Below are 18,673 nucleotides of genomic sequence, written 5' to 3'. Positions count from 1 at the left end.
GCCCCCTGCCACTGCGTCTCTAGTGCATGTGCATGCTTATGTGTGTTTCGTTCACTTTGTGTGGGTAAAATACAGAGAATAAATTTCCCCAGCTTGAGGGACCAACAAAGGATTTAACGTAATGTGACTTGGCTGCTGCAAAATTTCCCTTTGGGATAAATAGTTAAGTTAAGCTTGTTAAATTTATACTTTATTGATCCCTCTTGGGGGAATTACTCTCTGCATTTTACCCACACAAAGTGAACGAAACACACACAAGCATGCACATGCTTGTAGTACGATATTTATCTGTCTGGTGACGCAAATATTTTGCTGCGGCCCGGAGGCTATACTCCTTAACGAAATTTCGCCTGTACTTCTGTGCAAGTGACAATAAAGATCGTGTCCTCCTATCCTATCCTATCCTATCCTATCCTATCTATCATATCTATTTCAAGATTTCACCCACCCAAAAACCTAAGCGTGCATGGCTTAAAGTAATTCCTGGCTGATTTTGAGGTATGCTTTGGATCCTGTTGTAGTAGGCAGCCTCTTTTCAGTTTCATGCAGGACATTTGCATCCAGAATTTATTTATATTTAGAGGAATCCATTCTTCCTTGTCCCCTGTGGGGTGCCCAAACATTTGCTCATGCCACACACAAACATGTGACAGAGCATAAACATTTACAACAAAGTCACATTTTAATGTCTATTTGCTGCAGTAGTTGCATTTACTTTCACTTTAAAAATCAACGTACTTTTGCATACAACTGTACATATAGTCACTGATACACAAGTTCTTAATCAAGGAAAAGACAAGTTTAAGAAATATGCAGTTTGATGCTTGTGTAAACAAAAAGCTCACAGAGTATACCTTGAGCAAATACTTAAAAGTATCAGAAGTATAACTACCTGTGCAGAATGGCCACTTTCAGAGTGCTACATTATTGTTAATCATTTTAATAGGCCAGTTACAATAATTCCAAATTCCAAAAATACCGAAGCCCCCCGTGATACTCTGTCTTCACTGAAAATAACAGAAAAGTTGTTCTAGACAGTTCTAGTTCAAGTTCATCTAGTCATCTCTCCCGAGTGAGCACATAACACAAGTCCAAATAAGTTATAAGGTTTTATTAAAGATTTGTTGCATGTCACGTTAAAAAATGTTAGTAAGCAGATTTCCAAATAAATATATATGTTAAAATAGTGCATAAATAGATAAATAAATAAAATAGATAAAAGCATTAACAGTGTCATGTAAATATACAGTGCTCACCAGACAGCACAACAACGCCACCTTGTGGTGAAACTTGATCATGTCAATTAACTAAGCATTTCACTTTCTGTACTTGGTACATACAGTAAATAGTAATAGTGGTAGTACTTTTGTTTAAATTACATCTTCATTGCTGATTGTTTAAATTAAAATAGCTGAAGTGCAATATAGAATACACTCTGTTGAATACCCAGATGTTCATGTTAAGATGATCCCAATATGCAGATCCACATTCCACCTTGGGTGTCCTTAGAAGGTATTAACTCTGACGCTGGATGTTGAAGGTTCTGTAGCGTCTGGCACTCTCCAGGCACATTTCTACTGGCTTACTGTCACTCTCTGCTGTGCTGATGTACCAGTCAGGGAAGCGGGCAGACATGAGGGTGCTGATGTTCAGCCCGGTGTCCCGTTTGTAGAACAGAAATCGCGCCATGTCGCTTTCCGAGGTGATCGCCAGCAGATTGTTTTTGTCTTCCACTGCCTGTGGTGTGAAAGAATCCATGTCAGAAGGTTTCTGGTTTTGAGAAATGAGGCCTGTGGCCTTTAACAGTACAACAAAGCGTGTAGTGTCTGTGTAAGATTCATGTAAGAGTTTTACCTCCAGATGCAGGGTTGGCTCGTCACCTTGCTTGTGGCACGACAGGTAGAGATTTGTGCCCTTAATGCCCAGAGCCACAGGTCTTGCCTCAGCGATGGGGGACGGGTGCACGTAGGTCGACATGTTCAGTTGAACTGAAGAGAGAACAGAGGATAAAGGTTAATTTTAACAAAAGCTGATCAGACAGATACAACTGTCTGTGCATTTTACCAAAGGCACATGTGAATTTGAAATGAATTATCACATTTGAACAGCTTAATTTTAATTTTCAAGCCAACAGTTGCCAAAGGAACTAAAAAATCCCTAAATTCAAATATCTACCATGACCCAGATATTTTCTAACCATGAGATCTCACTGTCACATTACCTTTGCGGTTGTTGCTGCCTCCCTGCAGCATAACTGCGTGGAGCTCCATGCTGTTTTCAACCAGAACTAAGCTCCTTTTCTGGCTGTCGGTCACGGTGCACTGGTGCTCACCTGTCCTGCTGAACTGATCTGGTGGAGCTGAAGTACGCTCGAACACATGCTCTGAGGAAAAGAGATGCCCAAATGATAAGCGCTCTATCTGAAGACAGGTCAACAAGATTGTTTTGTGTGTGTGTGTGTGTGTGTGTGTGTAAGAACTTTTAATGTGGGTAGCAAACAGTCTCATCTGTATAATTACCATCCACTATGTTCTCCAGCATGATGTCAAGCAGGTTCTCATCTCTGAATTCAGTGCTCAGCACTGACTCTGATCTGCCAGCCTTCAGCCTCTCCATGGCAATGATGAGGCTGACCACGCGCCTCATTGTCATTGGATGATGGGAGATCTCCAGGTCCAGTCCCTTTGGCATCTTGGGGCTCCACATCTCGGTCAGGTTGCATGCCATCTTGGATTCCATTTTTTTCTGAATTGAGAAAGATCTGAAGGAAGACAGAAAGCAATTTCCTGTGTCACTCAATCGCAAAAACATTTAGGAAAACATGGCTGGATTTTCAGGTTTTCTTCTGCTTTTTTACAAGATCAAGAAGCATTTTATTGTATTTTATTACCCTCTAATAATGATTTACCTGTTGTAAAGCCTACAGTACATCTCTGTATGCGGGTGCAGTTATGACTCACTACTGCATCAACATTTGACTATAAAGCACTCATGAAGTAGTATTGAGTGAATACAGATTGAAAACAGCACCTTGAAAAGCTGATTTTTTTTACACATAATATCAAGATTTGCATCTGACAGCAACAGAACGAACGTTCCAGAAGTTCATAACTGGAAGCAGAAGTTGAATAAACTGTCCTGTAACCAGACTGGGTCCCCAATAAATCTCTGTGTGTCCTATCAGAGTGCCCCCATGTAAAACAAAGATCCTGTTTATAATCTGCTTTAGATTAATATTGTCAGTGTACACAAAATAAATCATGACAAGAAAAGTCAGTTTACCTGTTGAAGTCAGTAGAGAAGAAGTTGTATTAGTGTGCTTGGCTCAGCTTGTCCTGTCACTGTTGCCTGCTTGAGCAAATCTACATGGTTTTATACTCACTAGCCACTGTCAGAGCAGGAATTTTCCCCATTCAGACAGGAAGTGGGATGGTCTTAACTGCTGCGTTCACTACAGCTGTCTTCAGCTGTATTTCAGTGATGAAATACTGTACTTACACACTGCGGTCGCGCTAATGGCTCAGAAGCATTTACTTTGTGACTGTGACACATCAAAGGAGATGCACTGAGGTTTATAACAGTGTTACTCATACTGCTGAGGGAATACAGCTGAGATGCGATGAGATATGGCATTTGTAATCCATTTTATCCATTGATCATGTATTATGTTATATAATATTTTGTATAATGACATGGAATTACCTGTGAGATATTCGTAATTATTGCTCTTAGTAGCAGTAGTAGTAGATGGATGGATAGAAAACCAGAGATATAATTTGTGGACTGTAGCTTGATATTTACCATACAACAGCTGCCTGAAAGCGGATACATTTATTTCCATAAATGGTTAAAGTGGGGACAAATGCTCCAGAGGAAGTGGTGCTGCACTTCAGAATAAACGCATTTACTTTCACACACTCTTCTACTAGTTTAAAAGTATACGGTCCAGCCAATTAAATTTGAATCCAGACTGAAAAGAGCAATACCCAGCATTCAAACTGTAAATGATCTAATAATGATAATGTTAATAATAATAATACATTTTTATTAGTCACATCTGGCTAAAAGCTGCTCAATCCCTGAGAAATACCAAAAAATACACATAGTCGGTAAACTGTAAACAGGTGATAGCTTATCATATGAAATGCAAAATTTCCTTGTCTGCTATTTCCTCATCTTTTCACGTCTTTGACAAGGCCCTTTAGGGTTTTGCGGTTCTTTTGAAAATAAAAAATTCCACCAGCCGTAGTAAACTTGGTCACTGTAAGAATTGCATAACAGCGGCGTAATCTGATATTTCTTCACTTCCCTGTGGGCAGTGATGCAGGTGGAAGCTGTCAGACCAATCAGGATTCACTCATAAAGATGAAATAAAATATATTTTACCTCTTCTCATGAAATGATTGTGACAATGTGATTTATATATTTCTTGATAGATAAAGTGTACATCTTCTCCAAGCTTTATTGATCAATTACTGATGTGTGTAAATACATTTAACATGTTCACCATGAGTTCTGTGTTATTCATGCTAATATTAGACACAAAGCACAGCTGAATTTGTTGGGAGTATCTTTAATTTTGTAGGCATTTGCTTATAAACTTGGACAAACTGATACTTTGACCCATCTGTGGCATTAGATAAAAATTCAGGGGATGACCACAGTCTTTGTCAAGTCAGATTCATCATCTGGGGACCACGAATGCACCAGATATTGAGCCAACAAATATGAATTAAGAGCACAAGCTTCTGGATAAAGCTTGAATAATAAAAAATGGAATTAGGTCCCTCTTTAAATACCCGCATTTAAAAAGGACAAGTATGACTTCATCATTCAATTCAAAATTTAAAGGACAGTGAATTTTGCTCACTGTAAGTCCAATTAAAGATTCGTAAAATGATCACTCTTAACTACGTCTAATCAGCTTATACGAGGACTATTTTTGCTTTGAAAGGTTGTTATATTATAAATGTTTGTTGAGGTGAATTTCAAGTTTTGCCAAAGTAGTAATTTTACAAAATTGTGAGCCATTTCTTTGTACTTTATAATTTCAGCAAGGATCATGTATTTTCACATATTTTTAAATTTCAGTAACTCCATTGCGTCATTTCAACTCTTTCACTTCCTCTATCTTAATTAAAAAAAAAAAAAAAAAACTGTATACGGGGATGTGAAAGTGCTGCTCCCACACTAAAAGAAACAATTTCCTGATGCCCAGGAGAGAAAATATTAGTCAGCTGCAATTAAAGGAGAGCTGAGCCACACAAGGAAGACATGTCCCACACCCTCCAATTATCGGTAATGTGGACAGACACGCAAACAAACACACACACACACACACACACACACACACACACACACACACACACACACACACACACACACACACACACACACACACACACACACACACACACACCTTACCAAGAGTGGATTGCCAGGCTATTCCAGCCAAGTCTGGACTACTATTTCAAGTCATTTGGATTTTTTTTTTTTAGGTCCTCTTTCACAATGTGTTCAAAACTGTTTGACTGTTTGCCTGATAAATATTCTGAAAATAATGTTAGACTCTGTTAACACTAGAGTGGCCGGAGTGAAGACTTCCAAGAGTGAAGACTTCCAAGTCTTCAGAGGTGTACATGATTTATTTTTTGCTTTCAGGGTTGGAGAAAATGTATTGATGATAATTTTAGTATTTGTCATATTAGGTTTAGAGCTACGGTGATTCGTTCACAAAAAAAGAATGAGAAACAGTTTTTTGGCAAGTGAATAATTGTTTCAGTCATCTTTGAAGCAAAAAATCGGAACACTTGGAGGAGTGAAACCCACACACTATGAGGAAATAGAATCTACACAAGAGGCATCAGGGTTATTGTTAATCTCTTCTCTAGTCTGATGTCAAAGTTTAAAATGACCCTCATGAGTTATAACAAAAACAAGTTTACAGTTTTAGTAAATTACACCACACGTTTACTGGTTCAGGCTTTTCAGATGTAATTATTTGATGGTTTTTGTTTTTTGTACAAAATACAACATGATTTATTTATTCATTTAGAGACATAAACAGGGCTGTGGGAAATCATAAAAGAACTGTGACATTTTAAACACAGATCAAACAACAACAACAACAACAATAATAATAATAATAGCAGATCAATCAATAATGAGAATAATTAAAATAGTACGTTGGAGCCCCAAACAACAAATCTCACAGGTATTGTAATTTTTAACCATAGTGCCATGGTGGCACCATCTTACCAACTCTTGGATGTATTGCCACAACATTTTGTACACTCACACAGCCCCAGGAGGACATGTTGAATGTATTGTGGAAACTTTTTACTGTAGCACCACCAACGAGTCAAGGTTTTCACTTGTCCAATGAAATATCTCAACATTTGCTTGATGAGTTGGTGCAATATTTGGTGCATTCAAATAATTTAAATTAAAAATTATTCTTAATTATACAACTTCAGGTAATATTATACCAGTCAGTCATTATTATTATTATTATTGAAATGTATTTGGACTACAATCAACACCAGAGGCAATACTGTCCAAAAAGATGTGAGCTGAAGTTGAGGTGTATTGTTCCTACCCTTGTTTTTACAGAAAACTGTTTGACATCTGTGCTAACAACAAGCAAAAAATATCTTAAACTATTATGTACACTAAGTGTGCTACATTCACCCCTTTGACATAAAATTAAAGAGGTCATTAAGTTTTAAAAGTCTTTTTAAAAGGTTTTTACTTTGATCTTTCATTTAGGTCCAAAGTTTTACTCTTAGCAGTTTGATAAATGAGGGCACAGACCACGTAAAAATGTTTGATTTCAAGTTCACGTCACAGTAAACCCTTTGGGATCCTGATGAGATGTCAGCGTGGCCCTCTGAGGGAGTTGTTTTGTCGTGTCTGTAATTTAATACAGAAAGAACCTTATTGTAAGAGATGAAATAATAAACCATGTGATAAAACCGCTCTCAGCCTGACTCTTCTCACAGCAGGTTTCCGCATTGTACTCGCCCTAGTTTCATAGACACAATGCAGTTTTATCAGATCCGGTGCGATTACTGTAGCAAACACTGTCTGGCCTCATTAATCTTTCTTCTTCTCCCGGTATCTACTTGTTGATGACTCATGTCTGCCCCTGGAAGAACAGGTTTGGCAGACAGAATTCCCAGTGATGTAAAAAGGTCTGGAGCAGCAGCTTCGGGATTTCTCAAGGCCAGAATTCAACCCACTTCCCAAAACTACGTAATTTCACTTCCTCATATGCATCCTACAAACCTGCCATACCGGCAGCAATAAACAGCGGGCGGATGTTTCATCAGCATGTGCCACTCCTGTTACTGTATGTAGGATTTAGACCAGATCATATCATCTGTGTTTTATTTAAAATTATCTGTTGAGATCTCAGAAGAAACCAGGACAATCACAAAGGGCCATAGAGAAATATATCTCAGGTTTATTAATAACTTTCTTCATCTTCAAAACTCATTAAGACGGAAATTATAAAACAGTATTTACACCTTGTTTCTCTGTTGTTTTTAAAAGTTAAAGCATGCCAGAGAGAATGAAGGACAATCAGTTAATTTTCCCCCCGAAAGCCAGTCGCTCCATTCGCTCTGTTCCCAAATTAAATTCATGACAAATACAAAAACAGATTGTTGTTTACCACAATTACTAACAGTGTCTCTGAGGTACAAAAAAAAAAAAAAAAACAGACTTGATTCACAAGTACTCACACACACATTTACACACACATATAAAGAACCCAAACCCAGTACAATTTAAAGCAGATGGGGGGGTACTCCAACCTGTACACAGGCATAAACAAAAACAACATATTTTAACAACAATCTCAGACATAAAAATCAACAAAATGAACAAAAACTCAGTTGAAAAAGTCCGTTGAAATGGGAGTGTGTGTGCGTGTGTGTTTGTCAAAAATAATTCAGGAATGAACACAGAAAAATATCCAGTACAGTCATTAAAAGATGAAGGTGAAGGCAACAGAAGAGTCAACGAGTTCCTTAAGCTTCTTTGTTTCCGTACAGACGTGATAGTGGAATTAAATAAATGCAATGTCATGTTAAGAAGTCGGTGAGTAAGTGATTACAAAATCCTGGTCAGTAACAGTATTGTGACAGAGCTACGCAGCCAGCAACTTTGGCAAATTTGTGGCCTTTGGGAAAATATTGCCGTCCTTACTAAAGTGCTTATATTTTCAATCACAGAAGAGTCAGGGCTGTTTTAATTTTTGGAACTCCCAAAACAGAGAGCATTGTATGCAGAAGCGTTAAACATCAGTGGGCGGAGATCACGTACCTTTCGGAATAAAGCTGTTTTCATCACTTATCACAAGCTTTTACTCTCTGGGATTTTAGTGATATAATATTAAAACCATGCTGTCCAGTGCGAGCCCCATTTGTGGCCTTGGCATTCTATATGTTTCTCAATGATTGTCAAACCTGAGAAGAAAAGTGAAAACTTTTACTTTTTTTATTAGCAGCAGCAGCTTGTATATTTAAAGGTGTTTTCATAAGCTCACAAATGTCCAGAGTTTATTGCAAAATTATGCAATGTTTCCCCAAAGTGAAACTAACATTTAAAGCCAAAATTTAGCAGAATTACTCGATTTAACTGGACCTGCTGCTCACTCACAACGAAAGAATATGTTTTGCATTGGGATGTGACCAAATGATGGAGCAACATACGGAGTATTGAGGTCATAAATGCGATCAGGGATTAACATGCTGCTGAAGTTTCATGGACACTCATTTAACTCATAGACGTGTGAATATGGACATTAAATCCCAGAAAAATGTTGCTAGATTTCAAACTGAAAGACATCCTCACCTCCTTTTAGAGAAATTCAAACTGACTTTAGTAACGTTTTTGTGGGTAAGCTGGTTTCCTGAGCTCCAAATATCAGGTCAGCAGTAGCAGTCTGTGAGGACTTTTGTTTTATTTCTCCATGAACCGCACATTTCACACTTCTCTAAATATCCACCCTGAAAGAAACACTATTAGGTTGTAAAATCCTGAACTTGTAACCTCAATAACAACCATGAAAATCTCCAAAAGGGGCAGATTTTCCTCTTTGCTAGTCGCTCACTTTGTCCACGTCTTTGCCCACTGACGTTTAACTCAGCCAATAGTTTTACTGAAATTCCAGGCTGCTGTGATTTTAGTGTCGTGAAACTCCACATCCAAATATAATTAGTGTAATTATGAACGTTTTCCAGTTAAAAAAAAAAAAAAAAAGGAAAAAAAAAGGAATTGTACCACCGTGTAACAAAGGATCAGGTAAACTGGACACTAGACTCAAACTGAAGTGTTTTTAAGGCAGTGTGAGGCACACTGTGTTACACCGCGGAGCAAAACAAGCTCAGAAACTCACGGTTTCCATAACGGCCTTTAACCTTTAGGTTAAATAAACTGACCGTGACTCGAATGAGCTGGATGTAAAGGACAAACTGACAAAGCATCAAGCTCAGCTCAGATAATTGCAACTTGTAGATAAATTATTGGCATACCATTGAAAAGAGGAAACACCGGCACAGCTCAGACCCGTGGTGCATCAACCCATAGCGCAACATGTCTAACTATTCTTTAGATAATCACCACTCGCATCTTTGGCAGAAATTTGTCTCATAATCAAACGCATGACATACAGATACAGTGAAAGATTTCTATGTGTTTCTGCAAAAATAAATCAACTACCCACGGACACCAACTACCTTCTTCGAACGCTGTTCACGTGCTAATGTGACAGGTAAAAAAATCTATCTTTGGATAAAATTCATGTGAGTTGGTTTTGAAAACTTGAAAAAAAATTTCTTCATGTGTTGCACCACCAGATTAGTCTGGAAATTTACTGACCAAAAAGTACAGTAGGTTCATTTTCACTTTCTTTTCCAAAACCCTAATGACACTGAATCTTTCCCAAGAGTAAAAAGCCAAGAAACGAGATGATTCAAACGCCAAAATTAGTTATTCCAATGAATTCAACAACTAAAATGGAAATCATCCTCGTCATGCTGTGATAAGCAGAAGTGCTTCATCACTCCTGTTTTAGGACAAGAGGAGTGCTGTTTTGGTTGAAGAATGAATAATATATGCTGCAGAAGAGGGGAGGGGACAAACAACAAGCTGACCAGAGACTTTAGTACAACCAAAAACAGCGTTTCAGTAGTTTCACCCACAACATTTCACAGTGTTGGTTCATCGACAAGTGGAATTAAGTGATTAGGACTTGTGATGCGTGTTGATTGAGAATTTGATGAAGTTGATCTCAAAAAAAAAAAAAAAAAAAAAAAAAAAAAAGCAGCAACATTAAATTAAAAAAACATCCACCTTTACACCATGCATGTTTTAATTCAACTGTTTTGGGTGTACCCAGTTACGTGTTGCCTACTTCTTTTCCCGATGTCCTACGTTTCCCAGAATCCCCTCTCACAACATTTAGAGAGCACATGGGGGCTCTCTGGATTCACCTGTGATTTATGTGTTTTAATTGGGGACAAAAAAAAAAACATGTGGCAATGCTCACAGCAGAGCAGCAAAGAAAAAAGTAAGACTACAAATTTGTGTGATTGTATTCTGGTATATGTAGTAGTGTAGAAAGTAATCTCTACCATAGATGTCTTGCCTGATATTTGATTTACTTTATGTCACTAAAAATATTTATGAATCATCATTCATAATGAATTTATGAATCATCGGCTCTGCTGGAAATCAAAGTAGAAACCGTTTCTGAGTCTCTGCAGAATTTTAAGTAAAATATAACTGGAGTGTGTGCAGTTCTCTGTAAAACAAGCTTAGCGATGACTAAAATCCACAACATTGTTTCTGCTGAAAGTGACAAACTTTGCTTGATGCCAGGGTCGAACGGTGTGTTTGGCTACAGAAATACAAAACAATACAAACAATAATAAATGTTTAAGAGTCACCCCTTTCCACCCGGATCTGATTTAAAAAAAAAAAAAAAAAAAAAAGGAAACCCAAACATAACCACTGAATGCAGAAGAACATTTAACACATAAAATCTCACAATGAGGCAAAATAAAAATCAGATTTCTTGCCCCCCCCCCCCCCCCCCCCTCATTGACAAAAATATATACACGCACATTAAACTAAATAAATAAAGTCTCAGATTTCTTATAGTATTTTCTATTCAGGAGGTGATCAAGCTTCCCTCTTTTGATTTCTGTTCCCACCAAGTCTGGTGATGGCCATTTTTGGTCACATACTCACACACACACAAACACACAAACACGCACACACGCACACAGACAAGCCACCCTCTCTTATGAAGTAGGAAAGGACTCGAGCTGAAGTCTCTGTGCTCTCAAACATCTTCACCTCTGTGAAAAACTGATTCCTACTCGACTGATTCGTCTGAAAGTGCCCGTCACATCTTGTCGTCAGGTCTGTCGTCGAGGCACAGGGGAAGAAGGGGGCTGTTTGAGAGCCAGGCTGCCACAGTTAACGTACCCTACACATTTAATTTAACACATTCATCGTATTCATATTGATTGTCTTAATCACAATACAGACTGACTGTCTATCGGCGCTGAATCTCTTAACAACTCTGTGATAAAGGCTCTGGGCTACTTACTGCTTCTATCCAGGAAACAAGAAGGGGAGAGAGATATATATATATAGATCCACCCCAAACCCTCCCACCCCCACAAAAAAGGAGTCAGTAGGAGTCAGAATTTATCAATAAATATCTCACTATAAATTTCTATAGAACATATAGGACTTTGTTTGAACTCCGCTGACATGCTCGGATCTTCTTTGTCTTCTAGCTGTATGGATGGTGTGGAGGGGATGCGGGTTGCTACACATGCAGTGGCGGGTCTGGTTTGCATGTATGTACGGGGGTGGAGTAGAGAGGGAGGAGAGGGAGGAGAGGGGGAGGGGGGAGTCTCCCTGAGTCTCTGGTTAGGGACACACACACACACACACAAACACATATTTAAAAACACACACACAGGAAGAAACTTGCAAAATCTGCGAGGCCTCTGAACACCGATTACGTTGACGGCGGAGAGAGGGGGGAGCCTTCTGGTCCAGACAAGCAGGTCCTTCAGATCTTTGTCATCAGTTAATACATAAGGAACACACACACACACACACACACACACACACACACACACACACACACACACACACAGGTTTTCCTTGGTTTCAATGAGTTATTCAACTAAATGAGTTTTGGGTTTGTGGTATGTCTGTGTGGATGTGCGTTTTGTTTAACTCTTGCATATTTACACAATATGCATGCACATGGCTTGTCTGTTTGGGCCTGGCATGTGTCTACATTCCCATTCACACACACACACACACACACACACACACACACACACACACACACACACTCCTCCCCTCCATAGCATACATCCAAGCGTAGTAGTGCATGCGTGCAAACGTAGGAGTATGGAGGGGGTCAAATGCTGTTTTCAAGCTGGCTGTGGTGGTTGGCTGTGTGCGGTGAGTTCTGCTCGTTGAGGAGGAGAAGCGTCGTCTCATCTGGTCCGTTCTCCGTCGGGGTGGAGTCCGCACCCAGGTCCGTGATGGTGGTGTTGGCGGTGGCGGGGGGAGTGGTCTGGTCCAGGCGGGCCGTGTTGTGGCCGCTCTCGGGGGACTGAGGTGTGCTGTCCAGACGAGACGCCATCAGGCCGTTCTGGTACTGAGCCCGGGTAATCTGAAGGAGAGAGGCGGACATGAGGACGCCATTTGGAGGCAGCAGAGTTACTGAGCAACATTATCATTCAGTTGTATTTGTGTCCCCTTTGCAAATGTAAGAAAGTGTAACACAATGACTTTCTGAAGTCACTGTAAATGCTCATACAATGCTATAATGGTGCATTTACTATCCCTCACTGCGTCTGTAAAGATTAAAAGGTGTGACCAACCTTGACAAACTGCAGGTCAGTGAGGGCTCGGACGTAGAAGTCGGGTGTGTACTGCTGCAGGGGGATGCTGTTGTTGAGCTGGCTGTTGCTGCCGCTGACGGAGAGAGAGTCGGCCCGGTCCGCTCCGCTCAGAGACGCCGTCCGGTTCAACCCGCTGAGGTGTGACGGCGAACGAAACTCTGCAAACATGCACACACGCACGCAAGCGCAGAAAAGGTGACTAACAGCTCCTGTTAGCAGTTAAAAGACAGTTGAGTTGTGCGATGAAGATCTAACAGGCCGTCCCGGATACATACGGTACAAAGCTCTTATTTCCGAGTCAAAGCTGTTTCGTGGGCTTAACACCACTGCTACAAAGCCATTCACGGATTAATGGCTCTATTTATGCAACCACAGACCAAAGGAAGACCCCGAGAGCACAAGATGCAGTGTAGGTTCAAATGCAGGTTAATAATGAATGAATATGACTAATTAGTGACACACGAGGAATAAATAATGCACAAACTAACACCTAACACCTAAACAACTGTTAAATTAAATCTGTGAGAGCATCTGTGAGAAAGGACAGAGGGGACTGAAAAAATGTTATGGTATATAATCCTGTCAGAGCACAAACTCATGACCATTTGTACGCACCCTTTTTTTACTCTAACAGAGCAGCAAAGCGTCGTCTGGCTCACACCCAAAGGAAGTGACTCATAAAAGTTTCCAAACAAGCGGTTACTCAATCTGCGTTTTTAAGGATGCCTTACACCAACCAAACTTTTTACAACCAACATTTACCCACATAATTACAAAGCTGAAAGCACTGTCACTGAACGTTGAGGAGTGCGGGATGCAAACTAGAATGTGGCTTTTTAACAGAGGTGGAAACAACATTCACTGCTGTGATCACTTAGTAAATTCAGGATATTCAGGTGCAGTCAGCGTTTCTTAGTTTCGCTTTGTCCCTGACCAACAATTTGTAAGAGAAAACACGAACCAAGAGGAGAATAAACTGTCCGAAACTTTAACCTCCTGACACCCACTGTTCGGCCAGCAGAACATTATCAGTACAAATGTTTACTAAAGTGTTTGTCAACAACAACAACAACAACCCCGTCTGTTAATGGTGAGGTGGTGTATAGATAGATAAAGAATGACTATATAGTAAAACAAAGCCGTCATAATATCAAATATGTCCTCACAGGAGAAGTTTGAATTGCTAACATGTACTTACAATTACTTACAATTGCCTTACAAGTACATGACAGTGAGCAATGAACAGTTTCGTAATACTTACATAGTGCCTATAATTTCATTCAGGGTGGAGTTGGACGCCTTAAGTTTATTTCTCAAGTGACTCAAATTCGCAAGTGAAAACATGTACGAAGGAGAGAACAGACTTTCAAAAGAAGCCACAGTATTGTGCAGAGGTCTTAAGACAGCTGCTGTTATGAAATGTTACATGAACATAAACATACATTACAATGTGTGTACTGACAGATTAGACTTTTGTCAAGTCCTAGCTGAGTGATTTTTCTTTTTTATTTCGATTAATCTGCCTGTGATTTTCTTGTTTAATCCCTAAAAAACGTGTGGTCTTTAGAACATGCAAGATGAAATATTCAAATGACACATTTTGTCTCACCAACAGTCGAACAACCCAAAGAGATTCAACTTATAATAATAAAAAACAGAGAAAAGCAGAAAGTAATTGTCTCAAACAATTAATCAATAATTGTAAAGTTGCTCAGTGATTTTCTGTCGATTGACTAATTGTTTCCCCTCCAGCGTATATGACTTAAACCTTAAAAATGTGTTGTCTCTAAAGGTTTCGGGTGTTAAAATGTTAAAGGGCCAAATATGAAAATAAATTCCACTTTTCCCATTTTGGGGGTTTTAAAGGAGGACGGCATCTAAGAGAAAACACTGAAACAAAAACTTCAAGAAGATTAGTTAGTTAGTTTCTAACCACTGATTGATAATAACAACACCTAATAATAACTGGGTCAAAGCCAGAAAAATTTCCTTCAGTTAGTTATTTTCCACCTCTGCTCCAACAAACCGAAACCACGATGACTAACTTTCATGTGCTTCATCCAGCTGACGGCAGTTTTGTTTTTATTGTGGCATGCTGATTTCACCCAAACACACGAACTTGTCACACACACTTCACACGCAGGCTCGTTACCAGCTGGGTGTTATTACCAGTAGGCGTGAGTCTTCCAGCAGGGGGCCGCAGTGAGTCATAGGAAACTGTTTTACCTGGACACGTCAATTGCGTTAGCTTTCAGGGAATTAAGTTTCGCTGGTTAATCCTGGATATCTACGGCTAATTTTCTAGTTAGTGGTTAGATTTCACTTTAAAACAAAACCTTTATCATTTAGATATTCAAGACTAGAAAGATCCAGCAGGGAACTTTATTAACATCCTGTCAACTTGTGCTTAAAATTCATCTACGGTTTAAAAATCATGTCTAAACAAAATACTCAGGATTTATTTTGCTTTTCCAGCTAAAATAGTTTTTTCTTTTAGAGTTCAGTTAGAGTCCTGTTTGTGTCGTGTAAACTTGAATCAGATAAATGAGATAACAACTGTCCAAACAAAAACTAAATATACTGTATGCATTATTAAATCAGAGTTCATTTTGCTGCTGATGCCTCTCTGAACGCAGAGAGGGCAGACTTGTTTACTTTTTTTGGCAGAAAGGTTTCTGGATTTTCCATTTTCTCCAGCTTCAGTCACGTTACACAACACAAACACAAGAAACACAAATCATGGAGCTAAAAGTTTAACTACACTAACAGATATTTAGATGTATGTCCCTCTGACCTGACACGATGGGCTACAGATACATGCCCTGCGCTATTCCACTTTTAAAAGAGCATATTTCAGTTTGTATTTCCTAAAAGTGGATGGATGATCAAGTTTGAGAACATACACAGGACTGAGTTCAGAGAGGTGTCTAAGCTTAGGTGAGTTGTTAAAAATATAAAAAATATGAGTAACACAAAGAAAAGTTAACTACTGGATCTTCTAGACTTTAAAAATAAGTGAATCAACCAAACCTCTACTTGTGATCTGGTGCTCACAGAGAGAGAGAGAGTTAGTGTTTTTAAGACTAAGGTGTGTGATGGGACCCAATTCCAAACAACAATCCTCACTCCTGCCCTTTCATTCATGATTACGAGACTCAGTAAGTACTGGGATTATATTTGGAACTGGGCTCTGGTGATTAAGCGGAGGAAAGACATTGACCGCAGGTTTAATCTGTTGTGCTCTAAAAGACTACAGTCTATTTCAGCTGTTAATGTCCTTCAGTCTATTTAAGACTAGTAGACTAAGTGAGGGATAGGACAACAATAACCAAAAACAAACAAAACAAAAAAAAAAACATCTGAATTAAAGAAATCACAGGCTGCGTCTCGACAGCTTCACAGAGTTATGGTGCTCTTACATCTAAATGTTGCTGTAAAACAGAAAAAGAAACCACCTGAAGCTATGAGGAGGCATCCGAAGTTGATGCTGCAAAGAGTGGACAGCTCAACCCCCTCGAGGCGCCACAAGTCCCATCTGGGTGTCTCATGATGTTGTCCCATCCCTCTCCATTTCATCTAAGAAGTGCCGTGTGATCGTTTTCTGTCCCCATGTATCCTGCCAGCTTAAAAACCGCGCTGACGTTTTGGCAGATAAGCTCTTTGATCAGCTTTCTAACTTCACAACAACATGACTGGTGTCCGTTCAACGTCTGCATCTCCCCCTGTGCTTCTGTTCTCCCATGCGTATGCTAATACTTCAGTGCACCGTAGGTTTAGTGCTGACATACACCTGCAATGCTGTTTGGATTTTTCATTTAATTTTTACTTCTTTCACAAACTAAAATCTTCTCTCCCCAGCATCTGAGTCTCATGAACCTGCTTCCACAGATTCATGTCATTTAATCTAATTTACTCTCGTTAACATATCTCATTCTTGATTACCTCGACATCCAGCACATAATTTATAGCTTTTAATTTTCAGGGATCTCAAGTTTATCCTGCTTTACATCATCATGACTTTGCCTTCTCCCAGAGCCCGGGCAGACAAACCTTTACGTGACAAAGAACATTCAAATTCATGTCGAGCAGTAACTTCTACTCATCTGCTCTGTCAAATTCATGCAAATTAAAATGCTGACCCAGTAAAACCAGGGGTAAATGTCAAAGTTGAACAAAGAGCTTATTCGCCAAAAAAAAAAAAAGGAGCTGTCATCTTGTGACTCTTTGCCGTCCTTAAAGGGAAAATCTACACGGGATCATATGGAGAGGAAGACTGCTTCTGCCCGTCTGTTTTTGTGGGGTGATTCTGACAGCTGCTGGACGTCGCTGATTGAGATGTGCGACCCATAATTCTTTGTTCCAACCCACAAAAAGTCGTGCACAAGCAATTTTCCGCCCTCTGTGATTAGGTGTTGATTTACCCTTTGACAGATTTCTAAGCCAACATGAACAAAAATTTCAAAGCCACACCTGGCGAATGAAGAGCCAGGCCCACCCACTCAAAGCCCCCATCCACCCGCCCCCGAGCCCTGCCCGTCCTTGGTGTTAAAGGACCCAGACATGCCGGAGTTTACCTGGCAACCGAGAGAACAGAGAAAACCTCTTAAAGGAGAGGTGGCGAGGACGAGGCGCAGCCACTGAGAGGAGAGAAGGGAGGAAGGAGGATTTGATTGATGGGACAGAGGGGGGAGGGAGGGAGGAAGGGAGGGAGAGTCAGTGAGACAGAGAGAGACAGATCTGCGTCCATACTGGGCGAGGACATGCAAAAACCATGAAGAAATGCTGGTCCACCCCAAGACCGGTGCGTCAGGTTTCACAGTTTGAAAGCAAAGTGAATTTTCCAGGTTGCTGAGTTGGAAGATTGGAAAATGAAAAACAAATTAAGCTTCACACATCTTTCTCTGTACCTGAAGCACCTGAGAGAGTAAAGCTGCTGAGCGTTAAGGTGAAAAAGAGAATTAAAAGAAAGGAAACAGTAACGCTGGGATCAGACAACATCGCCTGCACTTTTGTGCCAGAAACAACCAAAACAATGGTGGACATCCCTGAGTGGACACACTCAGTATCACCTCTGAACTTCAGATATGTTGTAATCAACACTGCAGCTATGGAAAAAAAATGTCTGCTGTTCAATGAAAATTACTTTTTTGGTTTTGAATCACAGATTTTAAATTGGTTGGAAAATCCTTATCCTCTCTCTGCCTCCCAGTTAGCTACTGAATGTGTTAATGTTACAGGTGAAAACACGACTTTCAAATATTTCCACAGTCTCTCACGCATCTGTACAGATTATTTTTGAAATTAGTTTCTATGACTTTTATAATTGGATTCTTCTAATTCTCTAATTCTAATTCTTATAATCTGATCCCAGCATAAGAGCAGAAGACAAAGGGGAAAAAAAAGAGAGAAACAGATTTAAAAGTCGACAGAGACATGAATGAAAAGACATACGTGACACACGTGGACAGCAGAGACAAGCTACAAAAAAAAAATCTAAGGAAGTGAAAGTGTGCGTGCGAGACAGCCATAGAAGAAGGGAGGGGACGAGTTCAAAGGTCATGTCCGAAGTCAAACTAGACCTTTCTCTCTCTTCAAAGGGGAATAAAACCTATAAGTTCTGGTTTTGCTGTCATATGGTACAGAGGAACACTTTGTTTTTTCTGCTGGGACTTTTTAAATTCCCAGTTCCCATTACTAACTAACTGATTTCTAAAATACTATACTTC

At 39.7% G+C, this 18,673-nt stretch overlaps 2 protein-coding genes across 3 annotated transcripts in view; both read right to left on the bottom strand.

The window, feature by feature from the left end:
- Positions 1–623: 623 nt before the first annotated feature.
- LOC121184135 (interleukin-1 beta-like) lies at positions 624–3,377 on the bottom strand. The gene is made up of 5 exons (XM_041041577.1): positions 3,283–3,377; positions 2,520–2,761; positions 2,222–2,383; positions 1,855–1,988; positions 624–1,737 (listed from the first exon to the last, which is right to left on the bottom strand). Exons 2-5 carry the CDS (start codon positions 2,737–2,739, stop codon positions 1,516–1,518), a joined length of 738 nt encoding a protein of 245 aa, XP_040897511.1. The 5' UTR covers positions 2,740–2,761; positions 3,283–3,377; the 3' UTR covers positions 624–1,515.
- Positions 3,378–7,443: 4,066 nt separating this feature from the next.
- The window catches only part of LOC121184134 (metal transporter CNNM4), a 37,526-nt gene continuing 26,296 nt past the window's right edge, over positions 7,444–18,673 (bottom strand). The window contains exons 6-8 of one of the 2 annotated variants that reach the window (XM_041041576.1): positions 17,522–17,584; positions 12,927–13,105; positions 7,444–12,715 (exon numbers count right to left, since the gene is read on the bottom strand). In XM_041041576.1, the coding sequence (XP_040897510.1) occupies positions 12,458–12,715; positions 12,927–13,105; positions 17,522–17,584 (500 nt within the window). In that variant the 3' untranslated portion in view covers positions 7,444–12,457. The remainder of the gene's footprint in view (positions 12,716–12,926; positions 13,106–17,521; positions 17,585–18,673) is intronic. The other variant, XM_041041575.1, reaches the window with a different exon arrangement.

Source organism: Toxotes jaculatrix, chromosome 7, assembly GCF_017976425.1.
Source record: "Toxotes jaculatrix isolate fToxJac2 chromosome 7, fToxJac2.pri, whole genome shotgun sequence".
NCBI lineage: Eukaryota > Metazoa > Chordata > Actinopteri > Toxotidae > Toxotes > Toxotes jaculatrix.
This window is presented reverse-complemented; position numbering and strand designations above follow the sequence as displayed.

Coding starts and splice junctions, on each gene's coding strand:
- LOC121184135 (XM_041041577.1), bottom strand. CDS start 2,739: ATGGAATCCAAGATGGCATGCAACCTGACCGAGATGTGGAGCCCCAAG. Junction 2,384..2,519: donor GCTGGAGAACATAGTGGATG/GTAATTATACAG, acceptor TCTTTTCCTCAG/AGCATGTGTTCGAGCGTACT. Junction 1,738..1,854: donor AGCCAACCCTGCATCTGGAG/GTAAAACTCTTA, acceptor TTCACACCACAG/GCAGTGGAAGACAAAAACAA.